Below are 14,198 nucleotides of genomic sequence, written 5' to 3'. Positions count from 1 at the left end.
CCCATGAATAGGGAGGGCGTACTGTAACACTCTTGTGGAGGTTAAGCTCAAAGGTTTGGTTGAGTGGTTCAATGTTTTCTGGGCCAAGTGTAAGAAAATATTTAGAAATGGAAAAAAAAAAAAAACTGGCTCTTAAGGAAAAATGTCCCTGCACACCTTCTAACCTTGAAGGTCAGTGTGCTACCAGAGTTTGACATTATTACTGTGATTTGGCTTCCTAATACAACTTCCCTTATTCATCCCATGGACAAGCAGGTTATTCCAAATTTTAAGTAACTATACTAAAGAATTTTGAGGGTTTTGATGTGATTTCCACGACAGAATTAACTATCAGAGAGGCTGTAAAGAGAATTTTGATCCTCACACCAGCTGTACTTTATGTAAGGACAAGATCCTTATGTTCAGGATTTGTTTTGTTTTAAGGCCCTTCAGGCCCCTGTTGATCAAGTATGTTACCTTTGTCTGTGAACAAATAACTTGAGCTCTGAGCTCTTGGGGTATACATCACACACTTCTGCCACCTAAGGTTGGACCAGGCTATGCTTGCTACCCGTCATGTTTATGGTTTAGGCTCCAGACTGTCTTATGCAGGTCATGCTGTAGACAGCATTATCCACGCTTTTCGATACATACCCAGCCAGCTTGGAGGGGCTAAAACAAGCAATTCAGGCTGCCTCCACAAGTGAGGCCTCCCTTTAAGGGGTGCTAAGGTAACGGATGACTGAAGGAACAGTTGTGGTAGTACTGTAGGTATCTTGTTTTATCAGTTAGTATTCCTTCACAACAGGGGACTATGCCAAAGATCAGTGCCACATTCTGATGAAATCCTCTGGGGTACCCAACCTATTTCCACTTGGTACTTTTAATATTTTGAAACCCCCCCCCCCCCCCCCCCCCAGTGAAAATACAGTTGCCTAGTCTGAGAGAAAGTGAGCAGGGAACTTTGCCTAACATCTCTGACTTGGAAAAAGAGGAATTGAGCTTCCATTTAGACTTCTTCATAGGATAGCAGGAAAGATTTGCAGATTCAGAGGTTGCAACAGGCTAGTGTAATCCAAAACAAGTAGCAAGCTCTTTCGATCACAGACTTGTGTTGTTAAAAGCAAATGCCAATTCTGACTACTATTTAATCCTTAGAGGCTGGGTTTCCCCTCATAGGGTCAAGAAAGACAGTGGTTTAATCGAGTGATAAATGACCAAGCCTAGGTATGGGTTTGGCAAAAAAACTACCTGGATGTCTTTATATACCCTACTTAATGGAAATTGGTTTTTGAGGGTAGGGTATCATTGTCCTCCAGGGAGTTCAAAATAGTTATACAAATAAAATCGGTGTTCTGTACAATTTCAGAAAACTTTTATAAAAAAAAAATAAAAAATAATAGGAATGGTAATAAAATAACAATTTGGTATACACATTTATTTTTAGGAATCGATATTTAATGGTCATATAATGTTGAGGCATATACGTTTCTACTTACAACAAAGTAAACGTAGGAAGATCATAACAGTATATACAAGAAATACACAAATGGGGAAAACACCATTGAAATACTGAAGTTACCATTTCATATTGTGTGTATTTTGAACATTCTGAATAAACATTAGAATCACAAACTCAAGATTTTCAAATACTTGTGCTTTTTTTTTTTTTTTTGTCAGAATGTTGATCTATAGGCTTTTCAGAAGTGAATGTGGTAAGCATTGTTCACTCTGAATCATAAGACACTCAGATTTTTTGCCTGTCAAAATTGGCAACACTATTTCCTAAAGGCCTTTAAGAAAGGACCAAAGATTTGACAACACTATTTAGATGGATCTGAAGGTATTATTGCTGCTTAACACTGCAAACAACTGGTTTGATTTACAAGCACGACTTTGATGTAATATGGCACCTATATGTACATAAAAACAACAAAGGATCTTATGGTAAAGAGAAATATGAATGATAAGACTAATTACAATGTTGTCTGATTTTGCTTAGAAATTTTGTTTTTTTCTCATCATATTGCACAAGCCAATGAACTCTTTACATTAAAATGAGCAATGGTTCCAACTACAATGAGATTAATAAAATACTATAATTTAAACATTTAATGGGAAATAAAGATTTCTTGACATTAAAACATCTCTTAATATGGGTTAAAATTAGCTTTTATTCTACAATATATTGAAAGTCATAAAAGAGGGACATTTAAATGTTCAAAATTCTGGATAAAATTGATATGGATATAATAGATATAAATGTTTTCAAACATAATGTAAAGGAATTTTATGTACACTGAACTAAATGAATAGAAAAATGTTTAACAAAAGACTTAACCTAGAGAAAGGAGGGAAGGGGGGGATTCATCTTTACAAGGGTAATAACGTGTTTCTAGTTGGTCTAGTATCACACACACTTGAGCCACCTCAACAAAAGGTGGACTGCTTAATACTACCTTAGTACTTTCCGCAGAGGTAAAGCATTACTCTTCCAAAAAAAAGGGTCTTTGAATTGCTGTTCCACAATTACAAATGAGCTTAAACTTCCCACCTTTTGTAAATGAAGCCTTGGTCTAGATGCTTTTACATGAAATTTCAAGTTCACGCAAGTCGGGGAAGGTTCATAGTATTTTTACAATTATAAATGATGTTCATTATACAGTATATATTGCTTGATAGTTATGTTCAATTTCTCAGGGGAATGAACACAATTAGCCAGTTTCATACACAACCTTAAATCTGTATTCCAACACATTTTATGTCGAACAGGCTAAATGCACCATGTGTTCATGTACAATATACATATATATATATATATTCTATAGTTATGTATAAGTCAGACTTGATTGTTAAACTCTGGTTGCCCTCCATTCCAGATCTCCAGAGGAAAAAGACGATGAAGGGCAGCAGCAGACACGCGTCATCTGCCTTTGGCCAGAAGGAAGCGCAGGGGTATCAATTTGGCACCACTGGACCATTAACAGTACCTGGGAGATCAAATAATAATGTAAGTGTTAAAAAATCCCTTTTTTATACTAGGTTGAAAAGTCAATTAGAAAAAAATCACCTTTTATACCAGTTTGATAAAAGTCAAGGAAAAGAATTAAAATTATGACCTAATAAAAACCAAGTAATATATATACTGCTACATAGAGTAATACAATTTATGGGTGTGAAAGTAAATTAAATTATGATAAATGGGGGAATCTGTTGAAGAAAGCAAAAAAAAAATCTGTTACGTAGGCTTCTTTAAAATTATTTAAGCCTTTGTTTGCATTACAATCCAAGTAACTATGACAAATTTAACTCTACCAACTTTCCAGTGAATGGAGTGCAAGTAGTTTTAAATATTGTCCTATGCATACTTTTTCCTAGGAACTTTTAAAATATAATAGATTTTCATAGACATAAATCACTGATTTACAGTTTATAACTTTACTGCTTATCTGGTTTGTTTATTGCAGAAATACGAAGTAACATTTGAGCTGGCAGGAATGTTTGTCTAGTTTGGCAAAAACACTTAACTCATATACAGTACAGTAGAGCTGTAGGTGAAGAGGCAGGACTGTTCCCCATAGTCATAAGTTATTTAAAAGGAAGTTAATCTTTTTTCCATATAAAATGTGTTCATTACAAAGCTTCTCTCTTTACATTACTATTGATAGGAATAACCCAAAGGCATTAAATTAGTAAAGGTCAAAATATAACAATAATTATAGGTTAGGCTTTACACTGCAGACCTCACTTTAGGTCAACAAAGTTTATAGCAACCTAATCAGCAAATATCACTGGAAAATTATTGAAGGATATAGATTTTAATTTTACTTAGCCAGCCCATAAGTGGGAACTGCAGAATAGGGTATTCATCCTATATCATTCCATGGACACAGATTTTAACTACTCCATATCAAATTAGGAGATCTTGGTAAATAAATTAATCTTGTGTAAGGAATTTTTATATTGTACTTAAATACAAGCAATAAGTTGTATTTTCCACTTTTGGGAATGTTATGTTTTACGTGTTAGCAAGTTCCACCTGTTTACAGTATCCAAATTAACCTTGCAACTGTGCTAATTTAGCCCCTACTTTTAGATCCATGGAGTTTTATTGAAAGGTCATGACTAAGTACTAACTTTGAATCTGTCATATCCTACCCGTGTCTGAAAATTAATGCACATGTCCTGAACTAGATTATAAGTGCTATCATTCAGAATTGTATTCCCAGCACCTATCCATTACCTTATTAGCTGAAAGTTGGGATTTATGTACCTTTACTTAAAGATTCAAATACTGTTAAGTTTAAGAAAGTCTTCTTTTCAGACAAATGTCACATATCCCTGAATCATAAAGTGCTGATGTTACCACTTCCATCTAAAAAGCAGAAAAAATGCCAAACTGGTCAAGAAGTCCCAGGTCTTGATATGTATTCTGTTATCTACAAGTTTATTTACTGAAGGTTAGTAAATAATGAAGGACCTAACAAAGCCTTCCCCGAGTGTGCATTTTATTCAGAGGTACAAATACAGGATAGTACATTTTTTAAGCAATTTGTATTTTGCCAGCATATGTATTTTTTGTAAGACTCCTTTTAATTAGGATATGGTGTGATGGAATCTTGAATGGCCATTGAATTCATTAGCAAAGTAGTTGAATAATGACAAGGGGGTGAGCAGGACCCACACACTTGTGTGAGTTGAGAAGTAAATTTTATTTGTACGACTAAGAGGGGCAGTTTAGGAGGTTGATTTTAAAGGACTCAGATTTGTGTAGCTAGAAGAAAGAAATGTTGCTTAAAGTGTTCTTTATTCCTACACAAATAAAGACTTTTTAGCCCTTTAATTAGGATATTTACTCCTTGGTAGGAGGGATTCCATGATCAGGAGTGGAAGGCACTTTCCCTTGATTATTCCATTTTGCCTTGTCCAGTGATGAGATCAAAGGAGAGGACTCCAACAATCCCCTAGTCAGTTAGAAAAAAGGGATGTACAGCAGTAGTAGGGCCTTGTCTAATAGGTTAAAATTAACTTTGTACTTTGTAACAGAAGAAATCTGTCTCCATAGAAAGCATTGGAAGCACCTCACTATAGCTAAGGTGCACTTGAAACAAGTGGATTGATGCTGCATGTTTTTAGAAATCAATGAAGCCATTCACACTACTCTGTCAGCAGTGATTTACTAGTAGCTCGCACTACTAACCCGTGTGATTCCAGTATGCTGGCTTATAGAAACTAAGAAGACACTCGGAGAAAATCTCGTGTGAAGACATGCCTCCTAACGGGGGATAAATATTTCCGTACAGAAAAAATCCGCTCGTATTAAACAAGCTTGATATGAAGGATAGTGGGAAATATGAAGCAGCAGGTTTGGTAGACACAAAATTGTTCATCATCTGCCTTTTTTTAAGAGGATGGTGAAAGAAGCCTCTCATGCTAACAAAGAGTAAATAGTACTCGAGCCTAAGGTACTTCCACGTCCTCCTCCTCCGATATCCCTGCAAACCCTTTGTCAGGATTCTGCCCACAAAGTCTCGGACGGCAGTCTGTGGAGAGTCCCATAAGCCAGAGTTCCTAAAAAGGACAAGACTGTTGATAACTGGTCATGGTATGGACCTCCCATTGGTGCAGGTCTTCAGATATCTCCTTGAAGCCTGCGAGAAAAGCCCCTCTCTCGGAAGTGATTGGATAGTCTACTGCCAGGCAATTGGTGATGCTAGTAGCATCTCTGCTTGAGGATACCAGGGTACCAACAGGGTCTTTCCATGCCCAATGCAATTGATACTTGATTGATCGATCACACAGGAAGTCAGACTGAAATGGCCAACTTGCACACTACTATATCTTCCCATGGTGCTGTAACTTGTACCAAAACACAAGGAGCTTTTTGTGCTCAGACGGCAAACAGGTCATTCATTGGTGATCCTTACAGTGCAAGAACCCTTTCTGCTCCACAAAAATTGAGGCCACTCTTTCCTTACAACTAGACCTAGCAGTTTAGTCGATTTGCAAGGACATTATACTTTCCTAGAATGCACCTTGCTGTCAACTTCATGAATTGGTAAACTACTGTACCTTACTCAGCTGGAGAGGGACAGGAGGACCATACCTTCTTGCTTGTTGACATAAGCCTATAGTTGTGAAGTTGCAAAGTTGCTTTATCAGCACTACAGTGTGACCAATCACTCTTTTTCTTGCTTACAAGGTAAAACGCGCACAAGAACGTTTAGGTGCTTGTCCTTTCACATACAGTATGTGCCCTCCCCCACTTGATGTGCCTTTTTTTAAAGTGTCTCTGCTAGTGGAGAGTTCAAGGAAACTTCTCCAGTAAGTTTCTCATTGTACACCGGACAAGATTGCCCTGATCGCTGAGACAACATGGGAGGCAGGTTTCCTAGCATCTTGCCTACAAGGAATAAATGGGGGGAAGATACCTGTGGAGAAGTTGCCCGTGCTGAGCGGGAAGTACCTGTCTGGTCAAGGATGGTTGTTCTACCTCCGTGAGCTTAGTGAAGCGAGAGTCTTAAGTGTTGTTATGTTCATTAGCATTGCAAGGGAAGAAAATTCTCTCTGCTGCTGGTAGCTTGTCCCCTGCTTAGGTACGAGATCCTACTGTACTTATCCCGAGTTTATTGTGATCCCAGATTGTAACAAATAGCCAGGTGGTGGTCTCGATCCTGAAACCACTACACTTCAAAACCTATTCCCTGCAAATGGGCCTAAGGTAAAGAGAAGGGTGAACACGAGTGAGAATACCTGTGAGGAAGGGAAAGTGAACAATCCTTAGCACTGGGCCTTGAATTGGTACACTACTTATTTGGACACATCTAGCTTAAACTATTACATTACCCTCTCTTGGAGTACTGATGGCACCAGGAATTCGTCCCCTTTTCTTATTGAGGAAAGTAGAGCATGGTCCACTTGTATCTAGAGACCTATGGGTATACTCCTAAAGATAGTAGGTATGAAGGTTGTGTGGCATTTCCAGACTCCTGTCTTCAAGGCTTGTGCTACCGACAGGATTTTCCTGGAAGCTAGGGTGGACCCAATATCTCTGGCTTTGTGTGCTGGAGCCCTAAATGGTACTTCCATCTTCTCACTGGTTGCAGAGAAGGCACTCCTGGTGGTTTCATGAAGCCAAAAAGAAACTGTGTTCTTGGATATATTCTAAATCCTTCCACTGCTGAGAAAGTCTATGGTGCTCCTACCTACAGAGAAGTAAGTAGCAACTTTCAGAGAAGAGATGAAACTAGGTTTTGGGTCATACAGAGGTCACGAACTCATAACCAAGATGAAGGAAACCTTCTATCCTTCGGAATGAGTCATATTTGGTGCTCACCTGCTAGCTTTGTCAAGGCTGAGGCTACCCTGTAGTAAAAAGACAGACTTGAAAGTCATATCTACATCCAATGGTGCTGTCACAAGAGCTTTTGCAGGTTGGTTTGAGAGACCTAGAGTACTAGTGGCATTCCATTTTGTGGCCTGAGTTTATGAGGACAAAACTTTAAAACTCCTCACGACCATTGACAATCCCCACGCAATGGAAAGGTCTAAACCTTTCAGTATGGACCCCTGGCTAAAGGCTGAGCCCATAGCCTTTCACTGGTGTGACTGAGAGAAGCTTCTCTTAGTTAAGGTAGACAAGGAAATTTGCTGATTTAGCTACCATTTGGCATGTGGCCAGTGGGGCCGTCTTGCTCATCTTGAGACCGGCTATTGTGAACAGTCTGTTCAGTGGAAAGGTGTACGCACACTGATTGTCCCAGGGGTGCTGAAAGTAGGTCTGGTACTGAAGAGCAGAGTACTAGAAGTTTCTTGTTAACAGAGTGGTGAACAGGATGATTAATGGCAATTCTCAAAGAGCAAGAAGTCTTTCCACCACACATGGACGTAGGGACCACTCCGACCCTAACCGGTGTCTCTGGGTAATGATTGTCTGCTAGAACCTCTTATAAGTAATAATGAACCTTGCTGACAGCACTACCACATTGTTGATTCCCAGGTGTGCACCTGCTTTGACAACTTACTATTGTTGTAAAACAGTGTCCCCTTGATTGTTGACTTAAGTGTCCTATCAAACTGTTGGGTGTTCTCTCTGGATGACCACCAATGAAGGTCTTGTCGCACCAGACTTGGAACCTCCACTGCCCTGAATGGGGAGTCTTGACTTCTGAGACCAATTGGTCTTCAGATGCCATTGGAGACTTCTCATTCTCGATCTCCCTCCTGGAACTAGTTTCTCCAGAGAGGCCAGATGGCCCAGAAGACACTGCCACGACTTGGCTGAAGGTGGTAGTAGAGATAAGAGGTGGGCGATGGACTGATCCAGTCTCCGAAGCCTCTCTTCCGACGGAAACACTCTCCCTGCCTGGGTGTTGATGGACATACCCAGATAGGTTAAGACTTGGGTCGGGGTAAAGCAAGACTTCTCCGTATTTACAAGGATCCCCAGATCCTTGCAAAGATTCAGAAGTCTTCTCAGATGATTCAGAGCTAGCTCCTTGGACAAGGCCAGGAGAAGCCAATTGTCCAGATATCTTAGCAGACGCATCCCATGTTTGTGCGCCCACGAGGATACAAGTTTGAAGATTTTCGTAAAGACCTGTGGGGCGGTTGAAAGGCCGAAGCACAGGACTTTGAACTCGAAGATTCGACCCTGAGCCAGGAAGCGAAGGAATTTCCGTGAAGTGTCTCTTAAATCTACAGATGCCATGAAGTCTCCTGGACGTACTGCTTGGGTCACGGAGGCTGCTGTCTCCATTTTGAATGGAGTCTGCTTCACGAACAGGTTCAGAGTCGAAAGGTCTATCACTGGTCTCCAACCCCCCGAGGCTTTCTCTACCAGAAAGAGGCTACTGAAAAACCCCGGGGAAGCGTCGGAGACCTCTTGAATGGCGTCTTTTAGAAGCATGCGCTGAATCTCCCGAGCTAGGGCTTAATGTTTCCCGGGATCCCGAGGGACCTGGGAGGACGAGATCGGGGGAGGAATTAGAGGAGGAGGAGAGTCTATGAAGGGAATGCGATATCCCCAACGAGGCACCTTTATGGTACATTGCATGGCCCCCATAGCTTTCCACCTCCTCCAACTCCCCTGCAGGCACCCCCCTACGCACTGAGAGGGGGGAGACGAGACCCTATTTTTGTCTAGGGTTCCTCCCTCTGCCTTTAGTCTTGGGAGGAGGCGACTTTCCTCTGCCCATAGGTTTGGATGTTAAAGAGGGGTGGCTGAGGTTCTTGGCTGGCAGCGGAGTTGCGACCGTTGCCTTGGGTTGTGGAGTTGGCTGCTGTTGCATTGGATGAATGGAGGCAGCCTTTTGCATTGCAGTGTCCTGCATCTCCTTCCTCCAAGTCTCTAGGGTAGAGGAGACTGCTTGTCTAGAGAAGAGGAGAGGTTGAAGAAGATCAGAATTCCTCAAATCTGATTTCTCAGATTTACCGATGCTCCTACGCAGTCTGGAGACTACTGATTCCCTTCTTTTGAGAATCCAGTTGCCCCACCTCGTTGCGGCTGTAGCCGTTAGGAAGTCCATTGTCTTGGCCCCAGCAGCCAAGACTTCCTGCAGGGACTGCATGGAATTCTGGTTTGAGAGGTCCTCATGCCTAGCAAGGTAGCCCACTGTGTTAAACCAGGAAAGTGCCTCTAGAAGAGACATTGACGCTGATTCCATTGTCGAGGCTTCTGCTGCGGTTAAAGAGACTGGAAGGGAAGAGTCTCTCTCTGCAGAACAGCCAGGTGTAAGCCTTGCTGTGAGGGAGTCTAGTGTCAGAGGAGGAGGATTAGCGTCTCTGACCTTGTAAAAGCGCCTTTGCCTCGAGAAAGGAAACTGCTGTAATTTGTGGGATCCTTGAGACTCAAAGGAATTCGTTGCCCCCGAGACCACCTGCGAGACCTTCCTCAGATGGCCTGCAGTGTGAGTAGACCAGGGAAGTTCGATTCTGGTCTTAGGGTTTGGTGGAGGACAACATAGTCTGTCTAATGCTGGAGCGTCGGTATGACGAGGCGGCAGGTGTAAATCTCCGAGACCTGAGAAGTTACACATCGTTTTTAGAGCTCTCAGATAGGCGGACTCTAAATCTTTTGATGGTTGTTCCTCCGAGGAATCCTAAGGTCGCGCTAATTCCTTGTGAGGGAAGGCGGTTGAAGCCCGAATGTCTGAAGGCAATGGCGAGGTAGCATACTCCATTGCCGACAAGCCAGAGGAAAGCTGAGTGCTGGTTGCTGGTTGATGGCACCGCGCGCACAGGATCCTGCCTGGAAGTTGAAGGTTTAGGCGAGGGCGACCGAACTAACGGTACTGTCTCAATAAGAGAGTATGTTGATCGGCGGCCTTGCCTTTCCCCTCTGTTCTCAGGCGAAGAGGAGAAGGGCTGAAGCCCTGGGTCTTCTTCCGAAGTTCTAGCGAAGCCCATATTTCGTAATTCATTAGAAAGTACGGGAATGGGTGCTGATCTGTCTAAAACGCGGGATCGCTCATCGTGCTTGAGAGAACTCTCTCGTGAAGAAGAGCGCGAACGTCTTGTAGAGCTCTTCTTCTTGTAGCGCTTAGATGATTCCCCGCGAGAGGAAGACGATCGCGAGGCAGCATTCCTCTTATGTTTATGACAAGAGCGCTTATCACTTCTCGGCGAGACATTTCGTGACGAGATAGAAGGCGAGGAAGAACGAGAACGTTTTGGCAACAGAGAGCGAGCTCTCCTTTTCCTCTTCTCTCTCTCTCTCTCCTATCCGCTAAGGACGAAGGCAATGAGGACGAGGAGGAGGAGGTATCGTGATGAACACGCTTGCGACGTTGTTTCATAGTAACGCAAGCGAGGGGTGAAGTAGGCTCTGCAGGAGCCGACGTTATTACCTCCACTGACACTTCAGCGGCCGCCGACTGAGGTGATGGGATATCGGCGAGGCCCGGAACTCCCGAGGGTTCCAAAACAGAAGGGACCTGAGGTAAAACTGTGCCTGCGAGGAACTGGTTCCACACCTCCACCGAAGGAGAACCAGGAAGTCCAAGGGCAGGCCATACCGTTCGCACGTTATCTGGAAGAGAAGCGGTAATAGAATTATCTCCGATGACGTTAGAAACTATCCCACCGGGGGAGGTAACTTGATACTCTTACCCCGGGGGAATGGGTGTTAAATCAATGGTGCCGCTCTTCATTGACTTCCCCCCGGAGGAAGGAGGCAAGGAAGAATCTGAAGGAAGAGACCGAGAGACCTAAGAAGAGGCCCGACACTCCTTACCTTTCGATGGCGAACCAGGAGGTAATGAGTCTTTCTTGGATTTCTTCTTCCTCTTCATGAACTTATCCCACTGCGTAGGCGACCATTCCTTACATACTTGGCAGGGGGAGTCTTCAGCACACCTATGCATGAAGGGCATAGAGATTGAGGATCCACCTCCGGCGGTGACATAAATGTGCCACAAGATTTCGGGGGAATACTGAGATACTTCCTCAAATTAGAAGACATCACATCTAATTTAAAGAGATAAAGAAAAACTTAATGAAAACACAATTAAAGAAAGGCTAGTCTGCCAGTTAAACACAACCAGGAGCAGAGGTGTTACCACTGCGACGGCTAGAATTCTATTGAAAGTACTTGGTCGCTACCGGCCTGCAGTCCCCCAACCCCATTTGGGGGATAACTACCGGCCCGGTCGTTAACGACCTTGTTAAGGTTTTCTGCCGTATTTTCCAGCTCACTCTAGAATATCTCCTATAGTAAAGAATGAAGGTTTGTATTTAGTGTAGGAACATATATATATTCAGGGTAATCCAAAAGGATGGAGGGTACAGCAACACTTCCTAACTATAAAATATGGTAAAGACCTCAATTTAGAAAAATCCTTGGGAAATCTAAATGGAATGCTTTCCTCTTTCATCCTACAGCCCCTGGAATTCCATGCTTGATGCCATTTTATAGATACAGTACCTATTCTTTTGAAATGGATAACATCTTGTCTATTGTCTAGGGTTTATTAGTTTGGCTTTCTTAGCAATTGACTGTTAAATCCCTTCAACTTTGTGTGCTATTTACACTGTCTAAGGTAAATCTTAAATCCCTTCAACTTTGTATGCTATTTAAGGTAAATCTTATTTTTTGTGTGTTTGATAATAAAGGCAGATTGCTAAACTGAAATCCTTTTATTACACATCCTTGGAATGACATTTACTAACTCCCAACCAGGCTTTATTTTTCATCTTTTGTCTGGGTAGATATGGTACCCTTGAAACCTTTCATAGAACATGATTTGACACTGCTAATCAAACTCTTACACAGGTTTCTAAAAAAAAAAAACCTGACCCAAAGATTTTCCTTGTGGAACACCACATACAAATACATTAAACTGCTTATTATGACAAAATTATGAAAAATTATTTCAGAAAAAACTGAATGCCTAAAAAAGGATGTGGCCATAAAAGACAAGCCACAGTTGGATAATGGTGAATCAGAACAACTATAGAAGGAAAAAATAAGATATGATGTAAAAGGATTTAAATATGTAACTTGAAACCATATAAAGGGTAAAATTCAAAGGTTGAAGGCATGAATTGCTTCATTCAACCTCCACCAATATGACTAGTTACTGATCGAGTAACGATTTAAAAAAAAATTAATATTGGGTGACTGAATAAGTGGAAGGTTGCTGAATAAAAAAATATAGAGACATAAGGGTTTTAAAAAACTATAGGTTAATTAACAATAGGAATACTGTATGTGCCACAAGGCAGTTTCTACTGTCTGTATTTTTTAGAGCAGACCTAGCAACTCCTAGATCCTAAAATCATTCTAACTTTACAGAAGACTGAACGAAACTAGTAAAATTTCTTCCAAATTTAAGCAGTCCATGTGTCGTTATCCGTTCCCAACCAACATAAAAATGTCTGGTTTTTGGCAAATAAAAAGGAGCTTACAATAAGGACAATTTGTTTAAATAAAATTCAATACAATGGGTACTTGATGAATTAAATAGGAAGTAGATTTATGCAAACCTAGTACTGTATCTCCGATCTAAATAAAATACTTGCGCTATATACAGTCAGCAACATAGTCCTACATGTTTTTAATTTTAGAATAAGATAATAAAATTAACTATTCCCACATTCATAGTTTTCAAGAAACTTTCACTTCCCCAATACTATATTAAACTCAGTATGATCATTCAAGAAGTAAAAGAATGGTTTGCTAGAGTCTAGACATAAGATTTAATTGAGAACACATTTAAAAACAATTTAACTACAACTGAAAAGTCCCGTATTTCTGCAATTTAAATTTTCTTTATAAAAATTGCTGACATTTTAACGCTATTCAATTATATTAGAACACTAAATATTCTTGTGTTTATTCAATAGGGTAATGCACATAATGTATATTACATATACTCTACCTTGGCTTATTTCACACAAATTTACCTTTCAATAACTATATAAAATTATCTTACCTATCACTGATCATGTGCAAGCCACGCCGCTGGAACCCACTGGGGTTCACGTTCAAGGCTATTGATTTCTTGTAACAGCTGGTGGTATGCACGATCAACATCCTGGTTAATGATGATCAGATCAAAGTAGTGGCCATATTGCTCTTCCATTTCATGAGCCTTCTCTATAGTTTCCTTAAGCTCTTCATCCTATAGGTACAAAAACAAACATTTCCTTATAAATTCATATAAAGAACATGGAGGAAAATCTCCAGAAATTCTTCTATTGAATAAATTTCAATTTCGTAATTCAATCCAAAACCAAAACAACTTCAAGTATATACATGCTTGTCATTATGACATGACACCAAAAGTAATTTAACTGCTCTTTACCATTGATAAATTGTTGAATACTGTACAGTATTTCCCATTGCTTAATCACTAGTAAACAAAGAAGTAAAAGCATAATCAAGCAACTTACACTCACCTTTACTGGTTCGCCCATCTTTATTTTCTTCTGTCGTAATTTCTCCAAAGATGGTGGAGCAACAAACACAACAAAAGGCTTAAGATCCGAACTTTTGAGAATTTTTAATGATAAGGGGTGTAGATTGAGAACACAGATCTTTTCAGAATTAACCACTGCTCTTATAGCTGCTATACTGGTCCCGTAATACGCTTTTTCATATTCTCCATGCTCAACGAATTTGCGTGCAAGAATATCGGATTCAAATTGTGCCCGAGAAATGAAATGATAATCTTGACCATCCACCTCTGTTTCTCTTCGCGTGCGAGATGTGTCTGAAA

At 40.8% G+C, this 14,198-nt stretch overlaps 1 protein-coding gene across 5 annotated transcripts in view; it reads right to left on the bottom strand.

The window, feature by feature from the left end:
- Window positions 1-1,402: 1,402 nt before the first annotated feature.
- Window positions 1,403-14,198, bottom strand: part of sdt (stardust) — a 67,599-nt gene continuing 54,803 nt past the window's right edge. For 3 of the 5 annotated variants that reach the window (XM_068393469.1, XM_068393468.1, XM_068393471.1), the window contains 3 exons: window positions 13,873-14,192; window positions 13,413-13,601; window positions 1,403-2,969 (listed from right to left, as the gene is read on the bottom strand). In XM_068393469.1, the coding sequence (XP_068249570.1) occupies window positions 13,416-13,601; window positions 13,873-14,192 (506 nt within the window). In that variant the 3' untranslated portion in view covers window positions 1,403-2,969; window positions 13,413-13,415. The remainder of the gene's footprint in view (window positions 2,970-13,412; window positions 13,602-13,872; window positions 14,193-14,198) is intronic. The other 2 variants (XM_068393470.1, XM_068393473.1) reach the window with 1 other exon arrangement.

Source organism: Palaemon carinicauda, chromosome 19, assembly GCF_036898095.1.
Source record: "Palaemon carinicauda isolate YSFRI2023 chromosome 19, ASM3689809v2, whole genome shotgun sequence".
NCBI classification, from domain to species: Eukaryota; Metazoa; Arthropoda; class Malacostraca; order Decapoda; family Palaemonidae; genus Palaemon; species Palaemon carinicauda.
This window is presented reverse-complemented; position numbering and strand designations above follow the sequence as displayed.